This window comes from Urocitellus parryii, chromosome 15 (genome assembly GCF_045843805.1).
Source record: "Urocitellus parryii isolate mUroPar1 chromosome 15, mUroPar1.hap1, whole genome shotgun sequence".
Classification (NCBI taxonomy): Eukaryota; Metazoa; Chordata; class Mammalia; order Rodentia; family Sciuridae; genus Urocitellus; species Urocitellus parryii.
Window position 1 is genome coordinate 33,457,284 of NC_135545.1, and position 22,479 is coordinate 33,479,762.

The 22,479-nt window shown below is 37.6% G+C and overlaps 1 protein-coding gene across 3 annotated transcripts in view; it reads left to right on the top strand.

The window, feature by feature from the left end:
- Positions 1-22,479, top strand: part of Rspry1 (ring finger and SPRY domain containing 1) — a 43,548-nt gene that overhangs the window by 15,832 nt on the left and 5,237 nt on the right. For all 3 annotated transcript variants that reach the window (XM_026395676.2, XM_026395675.2, XM_026395677.2), the window contains 11 exons: positions 5,644-5,696; positions 6,426-6,538; positions 8,014-8,140; positions 8,978-9,036; positions 10,824-10,890; positions 11,485-11,616; positions 12,788-12,903; positions 13,933-14,076; positions 17,648-17,759; positions 19,713-19,815; positions 20,165-20,317. In XM_026395676.2, coding sequence (XP_026251461.1) covers positions 5,644-5,696; positions 6,426-6,538; positions 8,014-8,140; positions 8,978-9,036; positions 10,824-10,890; positions 11,485-11,616; positions 12,788-12,903; positions 13,933-14,076; positions 17,648-17,759; positions 19,713-19,815; positions 20,165-20,317 — 1,179 coding nt within the window. The remainder of the gene's footprint in view (positions 1-5,643; positions 5,697-6,425; positions 6,539-8,013; positions 8,141-8,977; positions 9,037-10,823; positions 10,891-11,484; positions 11,617-12,787; positions 12,904-13,932; positions 14,077-17,647; positions 17,760-19,712; positions 19,816-20,164; positions 20,318-22,479) is intronic.

The following is a 22,479-nucleotide window of genomic DNA, read 5'->3' on the forward strand; positions in this document are numbered from 1 at the left end:
AGATTCTGATTCAGCCACAAGTTCAAGGCTAGCCTCAACAATTTAGCAAGGCCCTTAGCAACTTAGTGAGACCTTTTTTTCAAAAATAAAAAAATAAGGCCTGGCGATATAGCTCAGTTGATAGAGTGATTGCCTCACATGCACAAAGCTTGGATTCGATCCCCAGCACCATAAAAAAAAAAGAGAGAGAGAGAAAATGGGCTGGAAATGTGGGGATGTGGCTCCGTGGTAAAGCATCCCTAGGTTTAATCCCTAGTACCAAAAATAAAAATTATCATAAAACAGTATGTATCTGAGCTATTTTAGACTCTTCCTCAAAATAGTATTCCTGAAGACCAGAGTATTCCTTGGTCTTCAGGAATAATACATACATGTGAAGAATAATAATAATAATACATGTGAATCTCTCTGCAAAAGGAACTTGTGATGCTTTTGCGCTAGCCTCCCGAGTTGCTGGGATTACAGGTGTGTACCACTGTACCCGGCATATGCTATAATTTTTGAGAAACTAAACAAAACTTGTTTTTTATTAATGTGATTATCAAATACTTATATATGTAATTTTACTTGAACCTAAATATATATAATATATATATATATATATATATACAATTTATATATGTGTGTGTGTGTGTATATATATATATATATTATATATATGAGCATATATACACACATACCGATTCTTTTTTTTTTTCTTTAAATTGGGTTTGAATCCAGAGTCACTTTACCACTGAGCCCCATTCCCAACCCTTTTTTATGTTTTATTTTGAGACAGGGTCTTGCTAATTCCTTAGGGCCTCACTAAGTTGCTGAAGTTGGTCTCAAATTTGCAATCCTCCTGCCTCAGCCTCTCTAGTTGCTGGGATTACAAGCATGTACCACCATGCCCAGCTACACATGTATATATTTTTAAATATTATCTCTTGTACTGTAAAATTGTAATGAAAAGTTATCCTTCCCAAATGAGGAAGTAGACCACAGCAATGTTAACTTAAGCTTATTAGAAAAACAGGTACAGAATAGATTTAGCCATATTTTAAGAGAATGATTAAGAGATTATGGGAGTAAGATAGGAGCCTTTCTTCCAAGTTCCAGGAAAATATTTCAAATTATAAATGACCTTGTGGATAAAAAGCATATAATTCACTTATGTGAGGCAAGTGTACATTTGAGTAACAGGGTAGCTTTCACCTCAAACCTGTTTTTCCTAAATGATAGATGTAATTCTTTGGAGAATGAGAAAATAAGGCAGATATGGAACAATGGATAAGATAATGACAAAACAGAATTCAGTCTATGAACATAGACATATAGCGTAATTCTTAGAAGTTATTGAAGAAGAATTTTAGAACATATAAAGTTTATAGGGCTATTAAATGAAACGTGGTGTAAGTATGGTAAAGAATATATCTAAATGAGTATATGCAAGCCAGGCATGGTGGCACACAAACATATTGTCTCAGTGACTAAAGAAGCAGGAGGATCACAAGTTCAGGGCTAGCCCCAGCAATTTAGTGAAACCCTGTCTCAGGGCTGCAGTTGTGGCTCAGCAATAAAGCACTTGCCTTGCATGTTTGAGGCACTAGGTTCGATCCTCAGCACCACATAAAAATAAATAAACAAAATAAAGATATTGTGTCCATTTACAACTAAAAAAAATTAAAAAGAAAATCTTGTCTCAAAAAAATACAAAGGACTGGGGGTATAGCTCAGTGATAAAGCATTCCTGGCTTCAATTCCAAGTACTAAAAAATGAAAACAAACAAGCAAACAAATAGCAGTTAAGAAAAGTATATCAAATGAAAAGACAAACCAAAAAAACAAAAAGCAGATATGAATTAAAAGGGAAAGAAACATACAGAAATCTTAGAAATGAAACATCGTCGCTGAAATAAAAATTCCAATAGATGCTATAATTCCAAATATGCCATAAAGAGAAAATTAATTAATTAGAAGAAAGTGTTGAAGAATTCACTCAGAACATCAGAAACAACATTTAAGGAAATAATGGCTGAGAAATTTCCAGAACTGAAGAAAATGAGTTAAAATTGAAAACATATAGGGTCTGGGGTTGTGGCTCAGTGGTAGAGCTAAGGGCATTGTGTCCAACTAAAAAAACAATTATAAAACAAAATTGAAAATATATTGCTTTAAAATTAGACAACCATAGCAACTACAAAAAATAGAGTTAAAACTTTGTTTAGATAAGGGGAAAAGAAAACTGGGTATTGCAGCATGCTGCAAATAGGTAATTTAATTCAAAACAAAATTGTGGAAAACAAGACAATACCACCATGCTACTCTTTTCTATAGCAACTCTCTCACTATGGCATTAGAACCATTGCTCTCCTTTCATGTCAGTGTCACCCTTTCTTAAGTAAAAAATAAAGAGGACAATAAATACAGATGGTTCTATAATTGCAAAATCTATATGTATGTATTATTTATTTATGGCCGGCCTCAAACTTTGAGTCCTCCTACCTACCTCAGCCTCCCAAGTCTCTGGGATTTCAGGCATGCACCACTTTGCTCAGCTTAGTTGTTTCTTTAATTTTGGTTTTGGTTTTTTGGTGCTGGTGCTGGGGATCTAACCCAGGGTCTTATACATGGTAGGCTAGTGCTCCACAACTGAGCTATATCCTTAGCCCTATAGACACACTCTCTCTTTTTTTTTTAGACTGGGAATTGAACCCAGGGGTACTTAAACACAGAACCACATGGCCAGCCCTTTTTTATGTTTCATTTAGAGACAGGGTTTTATTGAGTTACTCAAGGCTTTGCTAATTTGCTGCAGCTGTCCTGCTGCCTCAGCCTCCCAAGCTGCTGGGATTAAAGATGTGCACTACAGACTTTTTTTAGGGGGGAGGGGGTACTGGGGATTGAACTCGGGGGCACTCTACCATCGAGCCACATCCCCAGCCCTGTTTTATATTTTATTTAGAGACAGGGTCTCACTGAGTTGCTTAGGGCCTCACTAAATTGTTGAGGCTGGCTTTGAACCATGATCCTCCTGTCTCAGCCTCCCCAGCTGCTGGGATTACAGGTTTGTGCCCACATGATTGGTATACACTTGCAGGGCCTGCATTGCTTATGTGTGCTCTTTCTTTGAATGAACCTGAAGTTGAAATGTGGTGATAGTTCTGCATTCCTGACCCACTATAAGAAGCTTGAGTCCTGCTGCTTTTTTTTTTTTTTTTTTTTTTTTGCCTTTTTCAGTCACCAGAAACTTGCTTGCACTTTATACCAGTTTTAGCTCCATTTATCATTAATAACTTTTTCATCCCTTCCACTGAGAGGAACCTTATCCCAGCTTCAATGTATGCATCTGCCCATCCATAGGTGTGGTTTGTGTCCCACTACCTTGCAAACTCAGAACTTCTGATTACCTTTGTTCAGCTCCTGACCTACAGCCCAGTAGTCCTGTGGCTTAACTTCTGCTTCCTTCTAGAAATTTCTGCCACATTTCTGCTCCATAAAGGAATTCATCTTATTCTTTGAGTGTAGGGATGTGTGTGCGTCCATTAAGTACCTCTGTATAGAACTGAAGTACTCCTAATCCTTATTAGTTCTTGACTCTATATTGTGTTTTATTACTCTTCACTTCTTCCTTTATCTCATTCTTCTCTCCAGCACCCACCTCCAAATATCAATAGGTAGCCATACTGGTGAATTTAAGGTGGGTTCGTCCCTGTAGTTCCAGTTACTCTGGAGGCAGAGATGGGAACATTTGAGTTCCAGATGAAAAAGAAAATATCAAAAAGAAAAAAAAAGATATATTCTTCCACTTCTCCTACCATATGTTTGCTTATGTTTGTTAGGAAGAGTATTTATAGAGTTTTATGTATGATTTTTTTTTCAATTTACATTAACTGGTTTAGTTATAAACCTCTTTGTTTTTAACTTACTTAATATTAATTTAAGATCTATATTGCTGTATGTAAATCTGCAACCGATTCTGGCTGCCACACACAGTATTCATTTGTATGCTTGAAAGTACCATATTTTGTTACCTTTTCCTCTGGTTGGTGATGGTCACTTAGGTTACTGCCATATTCTTGTTCCTACAAATAATCCTGTGTTAAATAGCATAAATATGCATCAATTTGTGGACCTATGTAAAAGCTTCTATGGAATTGTTTAGTATATGCATACTTAATCTCATCATTACCAGAGTTTGCATCAGTCAGTTAAATAGTTTTTAAAAATCTTTTAAGGGGCTGGGGTTGTAGCTCAGTGGTAGAGCACTTGCTTATCACATGTGAGGCACTAGGTTTGATCATAAGCACCATATAAAAATAAATAAAATAAAGATATTGTGTCCATCCTACAACTAAAACAAAAATATATTTAAAAAAAAAACCTTTTAAAATGATTTCCCCTTATTATGAAGGGACACAGAATACATCAAGCAACTAGCATCTAATGAATACCTGAAATGAACATAGAAATTCCTATGTTAGAAGGTACAAGGTTATACTTTTTTTTTTTTTTTTTTTTTTGGTACTAAAAAAAATTGAACTCAGGGGCACTCAACCACTGAGCCACACCGCAGCCCTATTTTTTATTTTATTTAGAGACGGTGTCTCACTGAGTTGCTAAGCACTTCACCATTGCTGAGGCTGGCTTTGAACTTTCTTTTTTTTTTTAATATTTTTTTTAAGAGAGAGAGAGAAAATTTTGATATTTATTTTTTAGTTTTCGGCAGACACAACATCTTTGTTTGTATGTGGTGCTGAGGATCGAACCTGGGCCGCACGCATGCCAGGCGAGCGCGCTACCACTTGAGCCACATCCCCAGCCCTGGCTTTGAACTTTCTATCCTCCTATCTCAGCCTCCTGAGCTGCTGGGGTCCAGCTATATGGTTATTCTTATGGATGTTAATTTTTTTTCATGACAGAAAACATACAAATTAAGTGTTGTTTGCTTAAATAAACAGTGTGTCCTTAAACAGAGTTATCAATGTTTGATGGAAAGTATTTCAGTATTGAAGTTTCCCTGAAACATTTCTTTGGATTTCTGGGATCCCAGTTTGAAAAGTCAAGGAAATAAGATATGTGATGCCATTTTAGACTAGTGTCTAGAATATTAAATAGTTTCTTGATTAAGTTTGGTTTCTTTTTCTTCTAATACGATTTTATGAAGTTTAAGAATGCAGTGATATTTCCCAGAAGGAAACTTTCAAATGAAGATGTTTATGTAGGTCCTTGATTTCCTAAGTCCTCAGTTGGGATTGCCTTCTTCCATCCTGGCATTTCTTTGAGGTAAGTATTAGGAAGATGATGTTGACCTTCCTGGCTTGTCTCAGTTGGCATTGGGCCTCTAGAGGTAAAGCTAAGAGTAGACGCTGGTCTCCAATTTTAGTCCTGTGCTTTTACTGCAGGCCACATAGCAACCTTTGCGTGTGCCATCAGCCCATTTTGTCTGTGGGCCCTCACAGGCGGTGACTGTGGAAATGAGTACATAAGGTATACGTTTGTCCTGAGAGTTTGTAGCTCTTGTTGTCTCTTCCATCTTTTTCCCTACATTCATTCATATTCATCTTTTTATCTTTCTATCCACACACTTCCAATTTGATTTTTTCTTTGAAATTGTCATTTATTATTTCCTCAAGTTTAATATCTTAAATGTTTGTTTTTCAGTGATCAGGAACCTCCTTATTCAATGATTACATTACATGAAATGGCAGAAACAGGTATTTTTTTTTAATACTTTCTAATGAATTAACAATAAGGAAGAAATGTGGCCACTTTGTTTTTTAAGACAAAAAGCCCTTAGTATATGGAAATTTCCCTGAAAATGTGTAAAAGGCACTGTATATTATATCCTGAATGTTTAATTACATATCTTGGTGATTGTTTTTTCTCACTTGAGATGATGAAAAAAAAGAAAAACCCTCTTTTTTGGCATTCACAGATTTTGATCTAGATGTTCTAGAATTGGGCCCTCAATTTCCTAAATATCATTCTCTAAATATAGCCAAAACAGAGTATACTTACTGTTTTCAGTTAATTCCTGTGTAGTGAATAAGACTTCTAAAACTGTTTTAATCATAATTTAATGACCATAGTTTATGAATGACCATAATTTGATGATCATAGTTTAAATTTTATCCAAATAAAGATGTCCCCTAACCTCCAGGCACCATAATAAAATTTTGAACTCCACCATGATAACTACCAATTGATAATTATGTTTATGCCAAATATCAGCTGCTCAAAAGCTTCAAGATGAGATCTGGGGAAGTAGCTCACTGGTGAACACTTGCCTATCATGTGAGAGGCCCTGGGTTTAGTCCACAAATAAAATCAAAGCCGCAGAACAAAGGCCAAAAGTATTTCTTATGTGACTCTATTATAAGTTATATATTTTCACATTTTCAAAATAGTGACGCCATTGTGTAATTTTCTTGATTTACTCTTAGATGAAGGATGGCTGGACGTTGTCCAGTCTTTAATTAGAGTTATTCCATTGGAAGACCCACTGGGACCAGCTGTTATAACATTGTTGCTAGATGAATGTCCATTACCTACTAAAGTAAGTGAATACTACTAATATTTTATAAAATGTCATCTGTGCTTAAGCACAGGATTAGTGACCACAAAGAACATTTGATGTATTTTCCTCTTTATACATTTGAGATGTGTTTTATTCAGTATTAATTTTATTATGTAAAATGTTTTTTTACTAATGAAGTGTTGCTTCCTCTAGCAATAGCATACTGTAAGGTTTTAGTTTAAAATTTTGTAAATGTTAAAAATTGTTGCATTTATATCTATAATGACAATCTTTGTTTGGAAACTAGAAGAAAATGTTCAGGTGCTGAGTTGATTTTCCTATCTTTTTCTCTGAGCAACTTCCTCTTTTTTTTTTTTAATATTTATTTATTTTTTAGTTATTGGCGGACACAACATCTTTGTTTGTATATGGTGCTGAGGATCGAACCCGGGCCGCACGCATGCCAGGCGAGCGCGCTACCGCTTGAGCCACATCCCCAGCCCCAGAGCAACTTCCTCTTAATAAAAGTTTTCAAATAAGAGAAAAGGGGCATTGTACTGAGAGAGTACTTTTGAGTCTTGCTCAAACATATTAGGCATTAGTGTAACATTGAGTGTACCTTACATAGAACAAAAATATTAAACTTTTATTGATTAGTCTGTATAGTCTACAGATTCTTTCTTCCTTCTTTTTTTTTTTTTTTTTTTTAATTTGGATTCTGGCATCTTTTATTTGTCTGTTTAAGCCTCAGACATTTGGGTCCTGTACAAAAAAAAAAAAAAAAAAAATTATAGACAGCACAGGGAAAATCTTTTAACCTAGTCACTGATTGATTGATTGATTTTTTTTTTAACCTAGGCTTATAAATGGTTTCCATTTTCATTTGCTTCAAAAACTCTGATAGGATTTGTTCTTGCTTGTCGAAATTTTGTTTTGTTGGGTTTTTTTTGTACTGGGGATTGAACTCAGGGTTACTTTACCACTGAGCTTCATCCCCAGCCTTTTTTATTTTTTGAGACAGGGTCTTACTAAGTTGCTGAGGCTGGCCTTGAACTTGAAATCCTCCTGCCTCAGTCTACCAAGTTGCTGGGATTACAGGTATATGCCACCATGTCCAGCAGCAGTGAAACATTTTTTTTAATGTAACTTTTTACTACAACATCACTAGGCCCTAATGTTACTAATCATATTGACATTTGAATAGCTTCAGTCTATTTAATGATTCAAGAGTGGCATATGTGTATAGAGGGTAGAGATGTAGATAGATATATAAATATAGATATCAAATGTATAGCAAGTATATTTTGAATAAAATGGAATCTAGAAATTCCATTCCATTCAGGTTGAGCAAACAATATTTCCTATCAATAATGATATCATTGGGTTACATTGTATAATTTTTATATGGTTATTCTGAGTTTAACACCTGGTTATAGCTTTGTCTCAAAGAATTCTCTTAGGAAAATGACCTGAGAAGATATATTTCAAATCCACTCTTACCTTTTTGTTTTTAGGATGCACTCCAGAAATTGACTGAAATTCTCAATTTAAACGGAGAAGTAGCTTGCCAGGACTCAGGCCATCCTGCCAAACACAGGAATACATCTGCGGTCCTAGGTTGCTTGGCAGAGAAGCTAGCAGGTAACTCTGGGAAGCACCACAGAGGAAGATCTAAGTTGCTTGACTTTAAGGGCAGTTTGCACTGCAGGTCTTATCAAACTTGCTGTAACAGAAAAGGAGGGATGGGGCTAATGGTAAGAAATATTACAAAGGATACAGAGGCTAAGGATAATCTAACTTAGCTTTGCAGATTATCGAAAAAAGTTGTATTTATGTGATTTAAAATTAAGGGCAAAAGCTAAATTTACATATATGATTACGTATATGTAAAAAATTTAGCTAGATAATGAAGACAAATCAGAGAGAGGAATAGGAAAAGAAATTTAGATTGCATTAGTTCCTGAGACATAGATATTCAACTTTTTTATGAATATTACCCATTTTAGTAAAGTTAACAGTAAAGTACATGTGACTAGCTTAGCTACTTACTGCACATATAATGGAAGAAACAATGGATTTGAAATCAGAACCTGAGCTGGGCGCAGTGGTGTATGCCTATAACCCAGTGATTTGGGAAGTTGGCAGGAGGACTGCAAGTACAAGGCCAGCCTTGACATTTTAGAAAGACCCTGTCTCAAAATAAAAATTGAAAAAAGGACTGGAGCTGCAGCTCGGTGGTACAGCACCCCTGTATCCAGTACCAATTAAAAAAAAAAAAAAGCCGGTGGTGGGGAGTCGCTTTACTCAGTGACCAACTCTGAACCAACCTCAGAGCAGGAGGGTTGAATAGGATAATGTTCATGAGACCACTCTGTAAAAGGTATGGATTTCTACCAAAACAATTGGATTGTTATTAGTTACTGTTTAATAATAATATGGCACTTTTAATTATAGCCAGTGTTTGTTGTATTTGTGTAGGTCCTGCAAGCATTGGTTTACTTAGCCCAGGAATACTGGAATATTTGCTACAGTGTCTGGTAAGTGAGACATCAAAACTAGTTATTCTTAGTCATCTAGAATTGTACATTTTTCCCAAGTTGCCAACAGAGCCCCTGGCACAGAGAATGGAATTTGTTGTAAATTTTATTTGCAGGTGTTTCCTGAGTGTTATTTATTCCCTCCTATGTTAAAAAAGGGGGGGGATTTATTATATGCAAAAGCAAAAATAGTTGAGTTAGTCTGTTTTTAAATTTAGTCATAAGATAGCTGCTAGACTTTTCTGTGTGTCCTTAGAGCCTACCAGATGGCAATAGGGACCTCCAGAGTAGAAACAAAACCACATGGCATTCCAACATCAGATCAGGTTTCCAGTGGATGTGAATCTCTACCCCTGACCACCCTACTGTTGCTGCTCTTAAAACTGTCATCTTTTGAGTATTTTATATACATCTGTGAAGCTTGTGGTTGGTTGAGGCTGTGCCTTCAGATCTCTCCCAGTGCTAGACCACAGTCTTGGCCATGGCCCAGCCTGTATTTTTAACAGTTATTTTTGCAGGCCAAGTGAGCATTAGTTTTTTCCAAAATTTCAATATGAAAGTTCTTATAGGTCCATACTTACTTAATAGTGCTTAAATTAAACCTGTACTGCTCTAAGTGATCTTCATGGGGGTACAGAAGTTACAGGACTATCCTTTTCCTTAGGAAATTTACTGGTCAGTTGAAACAGAAGTACTACTAAGACATGACAGTTAGCCTCCATTTTAAGACAGAATGTGATCAAAGGAAAAATTGTTTCCTCTAGCCTTAAGTGCCCTAAGAGTTGAGAGGAGTGAAGGAGGGGGTGGTGTGGCTGGTGTGGCTGGCGTAGTCATGAGACAGACTTCCTGATTGTGAGACTTCAACTGGGTCAGGCTGTAAGGTTAGGATTCAGCTGTGCCCAGAGGAGGCAAAAAATGGGTTTTGTGTCCAAGGTACTGCCACAGGTAGAAATCCAGAGACCAAATTGTCTAATCAAAGAAAATAGTGTTTAGAGGTAGTAGGATATGGACCCAGTAGCCAGCAGAAGAGGGTTCGGAGCTGGAAAAGCCAGGCAGAGGGATTGAGAATGGATGTGGCAAAAAACAGGATGCTGAAGATGCTTCACAATGGGGGAGGGTGTTGGTTCGATGATAATCTCTGCTGGAGTTAGGTGGCACCAGGGAAGTACATGGGAACCCTCTAGTGTTCTACAGCTCTCTGGAGGCTCCTCGGGTGGACCTTCTGTAAGTGGGAACTCAGGTGACATGAACTCAAGAACAACTCAAAGAGCCCACTTGTTGCTCTCTCCCCTACCATCACCATTTGTAGAATTCCTTTCAGAGTCCAGATTAAAAACAAGCTATTAGTTGTTAATTTCATTATTTATAATTCTGAAAGTTGGTAGTTATGAGTCTTTTTCTACAGGATTTTGAATAGAAGGTTATTTTTAGCTCCAATTCTGAGTTTTTAGCTTGTTTAAATGAATTTAAGAATCAACAATTTGTGTAACAGAGCCTTCATATAAATGTTACTAAGTAAAATGACATAATGTATTTAACAAGATACTGTTGAAATTTCTGTATCTGTAAATTAGCCCAGTGACTTCAAGAAAAAGAAATATAAGATTGAGATTCTATCTTGGTTCTTCATTGCTAACAATATTTGCCAAACGAATGATTGAGGACTTGAATGAGAAAGATTTTTCTAACTGCTCAAAAAACAAAAACACCTGGGGGCAAGAAGATGAAATTAATAGCTTGTTGCCTCTGCTCGAGGTGATTTTTAAAAATAATCCATTGTCTTTCAGAAGTTGCAGTCCCATCCTACAGTCATGCTATTTGCACTCATCGCACTGGAAAAGTTTGCACAGACAAGTAGGTATAGTGACTTCTTGCACTAATGACCTGCTGTATTCATTTTTAAGAGTTTTCTCTTTTCTTAGTTACTAGATAACCAACACTTTGAACCCTACCAACCTTGCATACATTCTGTTTTTCCCTGGGTAGACACTTCAAGGCCAGTGAAGTATAATAGGGACAAAGGCAAAGTTTTTTCTGCCCAAGAATCTGAACTGGTGAGCATTATTACTCACTTTATTTGTGTGGTGCTGGGTATTGAACCCAGGAGTACCCTACCACTGAACTACATCCCCAGCCCTTTTATATTATTTTGAGTTGGTGGCCTTCATCTTGCAATTCTCCTGGCTCAGCCTCCCAAGTAGCTGTGATTACTGGTGTGGGCCACCATGCTTGTCTTATTACCCAACTTTTTATAGTTAAAAATTTGGTGGTATTGCTAGAAAATTGTTAAAGCTCTTTGGCCTTGTCATCCTTAGAAAAATTAGTAGAAGTCCATTCTAGTCTTCAAATTCTTTAATTATCTCTCCACACTCATTACTATCACTAATTTGCTCAGCAAATCATCCTACTCTTTCATTGTTAATTCAAGGGTTTCATCTTTTTAAACAGGTGAAAATAAATTGACTATATCTGAATCCAGTATTAGTGACCGGCTTATAACATTGGAGTCGTGGGCTGATGATTCTGATTATCTGAAACGTCAAGTTGGTTTCTGTGCCCAGTGGAGCTTAGACAATCTCTGTAAGTTGGAGCTGTTTGTTTTGAAATGTCTGTTTCCATTTCCAGACTCATTTCTCTGATAGTCTCACTGGCCTTCCTTTTGTAAGAAGCCGGGTGTGGTGGCACACACCAGTAATTCCAACAACTCGAGAGGCTGAGGCAGGAGGATTGCAAGTTCAAAGCCAATCTCAGCAACTTAGCAAGGCCCTCAGCAACTTAGTGAGATCCTGTCTCAAAAAAAAAAAAAAAAAAAAGAAGGAACATGAGTCCTTTTTTAAAAGGTCCTCTACTGGTTGGTTGGATATATTCTAGCAGAAGTGTATCCTAAAAACCCTTTGATAAGAATTACATGGAGGGCTGGAGTTGTGGCTCAGTGGTAGAGCACTTGCCTAATGTGTGTGGGGCACTGGGTTCGATCCCCAGCACCACATAAAAAATAAACAAATAAAATAAAGGTATTGTGTTCATCTACCACTAAAAAAATATTTTTAAAAAAGTATATGGAATGTTTCTAATTCTAGCATTCTTTTATTCAAAAACCATATATTGGTACCCTATTTCCTGATACATTAAGGACCTTAATCATATGGCACTGTCTAAACAACTCTTTCCAAACTATCTCTTCACTGTAATGCAGACAAAAAACCTGCTGACTTCCTACCCCTGGGCCTATTCCCTCCACTTGGAATTCCCTCTTTTTTTCCTACCTATCTTACCTTTGCTCCTCAAACCCAAGTCATGTCCTATCTGCACCATGAGGGTTGTTCCTGGCTTTTTCTCTTCCTTCTCCAAGGACTGCTAGAACAAAACTGCACTAGTACTATATCCTCACTTCCCACTCCATGGTTATCACTGTGCTAAAGCCCGCTGGTCATGTGACTCCCCACTCCTACTCCAGCATTGTGGGTGCAGCCTGTGTAGAGGCCAATTAAACAATGATTCTGAAAAAGTGAAATTCAAATTTTGTTTCATGAAAAGTAATAGATTCAGGGATTAGAAACATCTACCTCGCAGTGCTGCCTCTTCTGGCGTTTGCTTGGTCAGCCTTCGTATGATGGAGGAGCAGCAAAGCTAAGGTGCTGAGCCTCCTTGCCGTTTCATTCCTTGACTGCTGGAGATGGCAGTAGCTTTCTCCCCCTCCCCTGCCCAATAGCAGCCTGCCATAAAGACATGACCACTTTTTCTTTTGCAGTTTTAAAAGAAGGTAGACAGCTGACCTATGAGAAGGTGGACTTGAGTAACATTAGAGCTATGCTGAATAGCAATGATGTCAGCGAGTACCTGAAGATCTCACCTCATGGCTTGGAGGTAAAATTTCCACAAATGGATCTTTGGGGTAGGGGGATCATTTTGCTCCCATTTTCATGTCCTACTTTTGAACAAAAGCAGTGTCTTTCCACTGGGAAATTTATTTCCTATCTGAAGAGTGATTAGAGGTAGAAGTGATGGGATGGAGTGTTTGAGATGTTAACTACTCGATTATCTTACACAGTACTACACCTGTTATAAGCACTGTGATGCTGACCGGCTTAAATGTGTGTTTTTAATCTTTGCCGTTTTATTCAACTAAGGTACAAAGACTAGTGTTTCTAAAAGGGGTAACTCCTTTTAAATCCCCATGTAGTCAATCATATTAGGTCTAGTTCCCTTTCTCCATGTATGTTACATGTTGCTGATTTTGAAGTGAAAGTTGATGTAAAAGCCAGTTACATATGGCAAAGAGACTATATTGATGAGGAATAAAGAACTGTTGGGGGCTAGGGTTGTGGCTAGTGGTAGAGCACTTGACTAGCATGTGTGAGGCACTGGGTTTAATCCCCAGCACCACATTAAAAAAATAAAAACAAATAAAATAAAGGTATATAAAAAAAAGAACTGTTGGGAGAATGGCTGCAATTATTTGATTCTATGTACCAACAAATCTGTTGTGTAGTTTTCTGCTTTAGATTATATTTAGGTACCCCATCTTATACCCTTTTCTCCATCACATGAAAGCAATGTTTATGAATTGATAAAAGCTTCTATTCTGAAAGCAAAGATCCACATACACTGAAAGCAAAGCCAGCAGCTTTCACTACTGCTTACTGTAGCCATCTTGGCAGTCCTCCTAGTCTGACACCAATCCTGTGAGAACTCCCTGGAAATAAAACTGTAAACTAGCTGTAGAATGTACTTCTTTCAGTTTTAGGCTTTTTAATCACTGAGGATGGATAGAGGAGAGGATTAGTCCACTAGGCACTTCAATGAGAAAAACTATATGCAACCTTCCCAGTAGTCAGGTACTTTGGTGGTCTTCAGGCACTGATGGTCGATTGTCATGCTCTTTGGTTTTCCCAGGCTCGCTGTGATGCCTCCTCTTTTGAAAGTGTGCGTTGCACCTTTTGTGTGGATGCCGGAGTATGGTACTATGAAGTAACAGTGGTCACTTCTGGTGTCATGCAGATTGGCTGGGCCACTCGAGATAGCAAATTTCTGAATCATGTGAGTACCCTAGAGAACTTTACAAATTGGAGCAGCAGCAATTTGTTTCTCTTTTTCTGGTAGGTGGGTGGGTGGGTGGGTGGAAGGTGCCCTAATTTTCCACCTAGAGGTTAGGTGTGTCCTTTGTCTTTGCGGGCTATACTCTGGCCCCAGCCACATCTTTGGCTCAGGATTTTTGTGATTTGTTTTTATGTTTTACTGGGATTGAACCCACAGGTCCTCTACCACTGAACCCAGGCTGACCTCAAACTTGTGGCCTGAAACTCCTGCCCTAGCCTCCCAAGTTGCTAGGATTATAAGCATGCCCTACCATGACCGGCTGATAATGTCTTTTATTACTTACTGCCTTTCAATTCTTTCTCAAATTATTAACATAAAAAGGTGGATGGGATCTTAAGACATTTTCAGAGCTTGACAAAAATAAAAAAATAGAAAGAGAGATGGAGAGAGAAAAGAAATAGAAGCAGCTTACAAATCATGTTCATTTCTTCTAATGGATGAAACTGTAATTTCTGCCATATAGTCATAGATTTTTTTTAATATTTTTAGTTGTAGATGGACACAGTACCTTTATTTTATTTATTTAATCTTAATAGAGGCTTAAAACATTGTTTGTTTCTTATACTCTACATTGCTTAGTAGACTATTGACTTTTTTCTTTAAAAACAAATTAAGTGGCTTATCGATAGCACATGCCTGTGATCCCAACAACTCAGGAGGCTATGGCAGGGAGATTGCAAGTTCAAGGTCAGCCTCAGCAATTTAGCAGGGCCCCAAGTAATTTAGTGAGACCTATCTCAAAATTAAAAAGGACTGGGAATGTAGCTCAGTGGTAAAGCACCCCTGAGTTCAGTCCCCAGTACCAAAATCAAACGAGTGCTGGGTGAAGTAGCACATGCCTATAATCTCAGTTACTCAGGAGGCTGAAGTGGGAGGATCCAAGTTCAAGGCTGGCCTGGGCAATTTCATGAGACCCTGGCTCAAAATAAAATTTATAAAGGACTGACGAGGTAGTTCAGTGGTAGAGCACTTGCCTAGCATGCATGAGGCCCCAGGGTCAATCCCTAGTACATCAAACAAACAAAAAACAACTATTGGGCTGCATATATAGCTCAGTTATAACCTCAGTTATATAACCTGTTTGAAACATTATACAGTATGTTAAAACATTGCAGGGTAATCTGTATTATTTTTATGTTTTTTATATATCAGTTAAAAATATAAAGTGAAAAAGAAAGATGAGGAAACTGAGATTCAGAGAAATGAAGAAACTTGCCCAAAGCCATCTGATCTCCAGATAGAAGACTCTAAACTTAGGTCAGGACAGCCTGTGCTGCTTCCTATATAGAAGCATCCTACCTTGGAGAAAATGACTCTTCCCAAACAGAAAAGGAATGACTTGGGAACCTGTTGAGAGCTTCCAAATTGATAAGGGGTTTGGGAAATAAACTCCAAGGCAATGTAAGGGCCAAGGGTAGGAAGTACTATTTCAGGAGGACTAGCTAGCCAAGATGTAGCCAGCATTACTGCCACACATCTGTCCTAACCCCACACCCCTCTGTAGGGGTCACTCACACACTGAGGGTCTGATGGAAAGGTCTTCCTCCACTTGCAGAGCAGGAAATAGGATTCTTATCTTCCATGCGTACCCCATAACGGGAAGGTAATGGGATGTCAGATGGCAGAAGAAAGGACAGTGTCCCCATATGAGGAAAGGATTCAAAATATTCCATGCACGACAAGCTATACATAAACTTTTTTTTTTTAACCCTAAATACCAACTAGCTACCCTTTTCTCTTGTTTATCCATCCTTGCCAATGGAAATCAGGGTTAATACTATGGGAATATTTTGAGCTAAAAGAAGATATGGTACATCTAGCTTGCTCTCTGAGATGTAAGCTCAAAGGGATTTTTTTTAAAGTAAATTTCTGCTAGGTATAGGTATCTATTCTTACCTCTATAGAAATGATCTGTGGCTAAAATTTTATCAGAGTTCCACCTTTGACCCATAGTGCTACTCTGTTATGTAATTCATCCAAGCATGGAGGACACTGCAAGGTAATATCTAGGCTACCTTGATGGCTAGGAATCTTCTAGGAATTTCTTTCAAATGTTCTGTCAAGGACTTCCTCTAGGACATTAGAAATGAAGATAGAAAATAATTGTTTTGGGCTGCGGATGTGGCTCAAGCGGTAGCGTGCTCGCCTGGCATGCGTGCGACCTGGGTTTGATCCTCAGCACTACATACAAAGATGTTGTGTCTGCTGAAACCTAAAAAATAAAAATTAAAAATTCTTTCTCTCTCTCTCTCTAAAAAAAAAAAAAAAAAAAAATTGTTTTGCCTCTTCCCCAGCACCTAAAGTTTAGTGGTTTTGAAGTTTGCTTGGTTTGTTTTTTTGATGCTGGAGATTGAACCCAGGGCCTTCTGCAAGCTGAGCATGCACCCTACTGCTGAGCTGTACCACCAGTGGTTTTTATATTGTAGTAGAGGAGTTTGTCAAAACTTCTTTTATCCTCACTACATTGTTTATCCCATAGAACAAACAAGCTATTTGAATCTGAGATCTTTTTTGGATTTAGCTCACATTTTCAATTCCTTTCTCCTTAAAGCTTTTCACCATTGATCCTTAAAAAAATAGCGATTGTTTGTTTTGTGTGCTTCTTCTTTTTTTTTTTTTTCTCTCTCTCTTTTGGTCAAGCACTGAAAATAATATCTTAAGATCCCATCTACCTTTTTATGTTAATAATTCTAAGAAAAAATCAAAAGGCAGTAAATAATAAAAGATATTATAGACAGACAGGGTGGTCATGCTTATAATTCCAGCAACTTGGGAGGCTGAGGCAGGAGGATTACAAGTTTGAGGCTAGCCTGGGCAAGACCTTGTCTCAAAATAAAATGTATAGGAAAGGGCCGGGGCTGTAGCTCTGGGGTAGAGTGCTTCCATAGTATATGTGAGCCCCTGGGTTCAACCTCCAGTGCCACAAAGAAGGAAAGGGAGGGAAGGAAGGAAAGAGAGGGAAAAAGCAAGGAAGTAGGGAGGGAAGGAATTGTCAGGGACCCATATGATGTTCAAATGAAGCTGATCTCAGAATAGTTTTTAGCTGATCGTCCACTGTAACCTTTCTCATGAAATTTCTGAGCATTTGGGTGTTTTGAAGTTATTCCATTCAGGAAGCCTGACCATAGTGAAGTAGAAGGTATAGTGATCTTGGAATCTGGAGAATTTAGAACCAAACCTATCTCTGTTACATGTCCTTAGACAAGCGGGTTGACCTCTCTGAACCTTTGTTTCCTCTTAAAATATAATGTTACCAGCCTCATGGTAGTTAATTAGAATTAAATGAACTGACGAATGTGAAAATGCTTTGAACAAAGGAGGCACTTGAAGTATTTGTTGGTGAAGTCATCATTTACTTGGAACCAGGCCTCCAGATCATAATTTTGATATCTTCCAAGAAGCAGAAAGCTTAGAATTCCAGCCACTGGGTCAGTGGCTCTAAAGGATAGACCGTCTCCTCCCAAGTCAGAGCAGGCTTAACCCTGCTAATCATCTGGGCCTCTCTCTCCAGGAAGGCTATGGCATTGGGGACGACGAATACTCCTGTGCATACGATGGCTGCAGGCAGCTGATTTGGTACAATGCCAGAAGTAAGCCGCATGTCCACCCATGCTGGAAAGAAGGTATTCATTCTTCTCCACCAAAATTTTTCACCGGGGTTAAGATATCTGGTTATTGTGAGACGTTTACTATGAGAGTCCTTAAAATGTCTTAATTGGAAAAGGCCAAATGATAAAAGAGATCTTGGCTTTTCTTTTCACTGCCATGGATGTTAATTGTATTTTCTGGTAAATTCGCCTTGGATAGAGCCCTCTTTTAACAAAAACATTTTAGAATATAAAATTCTTAAATTAATGAGAAAACGGTACTCTTAGGAATAATGGGAATTCTAGTCTCCTCTTTGGGTGTATTTTGAACAAACATTCATGGAAATAGCAAGAACAAAGGAATTGTAATGCCATTAGAATAGGATATTTTCAGAGACAAAATGGCTATGCTCTGATGAAGTAAGGTCATATGGTAGAGGTTGGAATCTCTGGAAGAATTTTTATTCTCAAACATTGGAACCATATAGGTGTTATAGCTCCAAGCATCCCTCTTTCATTTTCCTACCCTAACCAATATTATGGATGTAAAATGAAATTTCAAGCATATTAAAAGAGCAGGAATTTGACCACTCCCATGAGATAGCTCTACTTGTCTAAACTGATAGTATAAGAAAGGAAAAAAAATCTGAAAAGCCAACAGGAATCCTCATTTTAATGTCTTGCAGGTTCTTGAAGGAACATAAAACATACACATTTCCTAGAACATAAGATAAAGGCACTGTTTTAGCTGGGCATGGTGGTGCACACTATAATCCCAGTGGCTTGGGAGGCTGAGGCAAGAGGATTATAAGTTTTAGGCCAGACTTAGCAATTTAACAAGACCCTGTCTGAAAAGAAAAAATAGGAAGGGACTGGGGATATAGCTCAGTGGTGGAACGCCCCTGGTTTCAATCTTCATACCAAGAAGAAAAAAAAATGGAAAATAGAAAAAGATCAAGACAAACTTAAAAATTCCTTACAATTTTTTATCCAGAGATTTGAAAAATGCTTAAATTTGATGTATGTATATATTTTTTGGTTGTTATACTTAGTACCTTGAACAGCTTTCTAGTTTATCAAAAAAATACTACTTTTGATGTCTTCTCAATATTCCATTATATAGTTAAATTTTTTTTCCAGTACTGGGGATTGTACCCAGGGGTGCTTTACCACTGAGCTACATTCCCTAACCCTTATTAAGTTTTTTATTTGAGCATGGGTTTCGGTAAGTTGCTTAAGTCCTTCCTAAATTGCTGAGGCTGTCCTCAAACTTGCCATTCCACTTCCTTAGCCTCCCAAGTTGTTGGGATTAGAGGGATGTACCACTGGGCCCAGCTGTAGTTGTATTGTATATTAACTAATACCTAATCTTGCTATGCTGACATTTTTGCCTTTAAAAATTATTATAAACTGTTCTGGATTTCCCCAAGGTAAGTTCTTAGAAGTGAAACTTCCTTGGCAGGTAATCCCTGGTTTTGAAGCTATTCCTGTGTATTACCAGATTTCTTCCACTAGCATTAAATGTCAATTTTTCTTGTTATCACTATAATTTCATGTTTTCCTTTAGCAGTTAAAAAAAAAAAAAGAAAGAAAGAAATTTCACTTGTTCTATTTGATAAATGAGGATGCATACTTTTTTTTAAACATTTTTTTCAGGTAGTTGTGACCTAGGGAGTCTTAAAGTTTCACCAGAGGCAAATATGCATATGATTTTATCTTACCATATTTTATTGATCCCAACATCACACTTTTTTCACATTTTAACATTTTTAAAATCAAAAGGCATTTTAAAATCAATACCTTGTCATAGTTTAATTGGCAGCATTCTTTTCTTAATGATACATGAATATATTGGTATGTAGGGATCAAATAATTTCAAGAAACAAAGATGAACATGTTGAATACCTGGCTAATACAGTGACACTGAGGCCCTTAGGAATCCTGGTAGTACACGGCATTATTCTAACAGTGTTTCGCTTTGTCCTCTAGGAGACACAGTAGGATTTCTGTTAGACTTGAATGAAAAGCAAATGATCTTCTTTTTAAATGGCAACCAGCTGCCTCCTGAGAAGCAAGTCTTTTCATCTACTGTGTAAGTAGCTCCTCTCAGTCCAAAATTTGAGTAGATGCATGGAATGCACTTTGTGCCAGGAAAAAAGAACTTTGTTATCTAAGCAATTATAATGGGAAATTTATTTATTTCAAGTAATTGGAAACCCATTTGATTAGAACTAAAACTGTCCCAGAGTTTGACATAGAAAGCTAAAAGAAGAACATTCTCTGATGCATGGACCTGTGAGGGTTAGTAAACAGAATCTGTCCCCTTTCTTTTCTGTTAGGGCACAACTGACTCATCTGAACTTTCTGAAAACTGCTGAGTTTATGAAATTTGCTTCATCTATATTAACTCTGTTGACCTTTATACTTATTTTTATTTGTAGATCTGGATTTTTTGCTGCAGCTAGTTTCATGTCATATCAGCAATGTGAGTTCAATTTTGGAGCAAAACCTTTCAAATACCCACCGTCTATAAAATTTAGCACTTTTAATGACTACGCCTTCCTAACAGCTGAAGAAAAAATCATTTTGCCAAGGTAAGGCATCTGCCCAGGCTGTCTCCAAACTGTGTATTTCATAAGAAACTGAAACAATTTATGGGAGACTTTTTTTTCAACTTTTTAAATAAGTAATTTTGAAAATCTCCCTGAAAAGGCTGACTTCCTGGGAAATATAAGTTACTAAAACAGATCTCAGAAAGATAAAAAGGACTGGGGATGTGACTCTGTGGTTAAGCACCAAGTACCAAAGTGGGGAAAAAAAAAAAAAACATGACACATGCATGCTCACACACACACAAAACCCCTACAGACTAACTTTCCTTGGATGTTAGTGTTAAAGTCCTAAATATTAGTCAAGTGCCTCTGTAACAGACTTGTGTTCAATGAAACCAACTTCTTTGGGGTTTTAGCTACATGGCAAAGATGCCAACACTTTTCCACAACCATTAGGACCCTGAATTCCATCTTGTATAAAATTTCAGTCCCTATAATTTGACAAAAACTAATTGCCATTAATTTTCTCCTGGGATGAATGCCTGCTTCTTTTCCTTACAAGATGAATGTAGTCTATCCCATCAGCTAGGAAAAGACTCCAGCTGCTTCCTGGTAATTGCTACAAGTTGAAGCTTGTTATACAATGTGAGCCAAAGTTTGTCATGTTTTAACAGAGCAGCTGCCTGGGTCTGTGTGGAGCGGGTATTCCTTTTACTAATGCCCATGTGTTATATCAGAAAATCCCTCAGCAGTCAAGGAAACCACTCTGAGCAGGGCATAGCCAATGCTGAACTGTTACGCCCCTGAAGGGATCTCTAATAATAATGGATTCCTAGCTCATTTTGGCTCAAAACACAGGTCTGTAGGCAACTCTCTGGGCTGTGTTTCACATCAGACTATATTTTAGTTGCTCAACAGTTTCCAGGTGAACTAGAACATATCAGAGTGCCATCACTGTCTGAAACATCAGAGCCTTGTGCATCATGTCTTGTCTAGAACATCAGAGCCTTGATAACATTCTCAAGAACATTAGATCCACTTTTATCTCAGCTGGAGATCTGAGGTCCATTCCTAGAATTTCTATTCAGCTTTTCTTGGTATCTGACAAAGATTCTGAACTTTCTGTTCCTCTTTGTGAAAGTCTAAAGTAACATCTCTCTCATCTGTCATAATCTGTTCCTTTTTTCACCTGGCATGACTTTTCCTTGGATGAATCCACAAATCACCTGAAAGACAAAATGAACTGGGAATGGTGGCACACACCTGTAATCTCAGTGGCTCAGGAGGTTGAGATAGGAGAATTGCGAGTTCAAAGCCAGCCTCAGCAATAGAAGGCACTAAGCAACTCAGTGAAACTCTGTCTCTAAATAAAATACAAAAAAGGGCTGGGGATGTTGCTGAGTGGTTGAGTGCCCCCTGAGTTCAATCCCCCGTACTCAAAAAAAAAGAAAGAAAGACATAATTGATCCATGTTCCCCTGGAGAGGGTAACCTTAGTCAAAACTGCTTCAGCCTTTACTCCTCCAAAATTCAAACCTTCCAAAACTAAGATGGTAGTGAGTATCAATTGTTGGAAAGTCTCCTTTTATGGCCAACTTATACATAACTGTCTTAGTTATTATGTATATATATTTGGCATCCAGAATTTGTCTTGTCTTGAATAAGAACAACAGAATTACAAATGAGGTCAGTCCTGTGTTGTACCTAGACTTTGTTGTCTCTGACAATCACACCAAGAAAGATGATGTCAGGAACCTAATTGAGTGGCCTTCTTAAAGCCAACCACTGGTACCTTACTCCTCTTAACATTCAAGTTGAGCTTATTTACAAATGTTGGCATTAAGCATAAATGTGCCTAAGAACATTTTCTATGCCATTGATACTTTCAGCCTCTGCTCCAAAGACCTATATTCACTGATACCTTTTTACTGATATTTTACTCATTGAAATAATACCCCTTTTTGGCTTCAGAGTAGGAGCTAATGGCCCTATCAAGGATTTTGCAAATTATTCTATATTATATATACTCTGTGTCAAATTCTTCTCCTTCCATTAGCTATTTTTTCTTAACTTTATTATGGAAAACTTCAAATATATAAATAAGGTAAAAAGGATAATATAGAGAGATGCCACATGCTCATCCCTCAGCTGCAACAGTCTTCCACTCATGGCCATCTGCTTCTCCTAGTCTCTCCTCATCTCTGT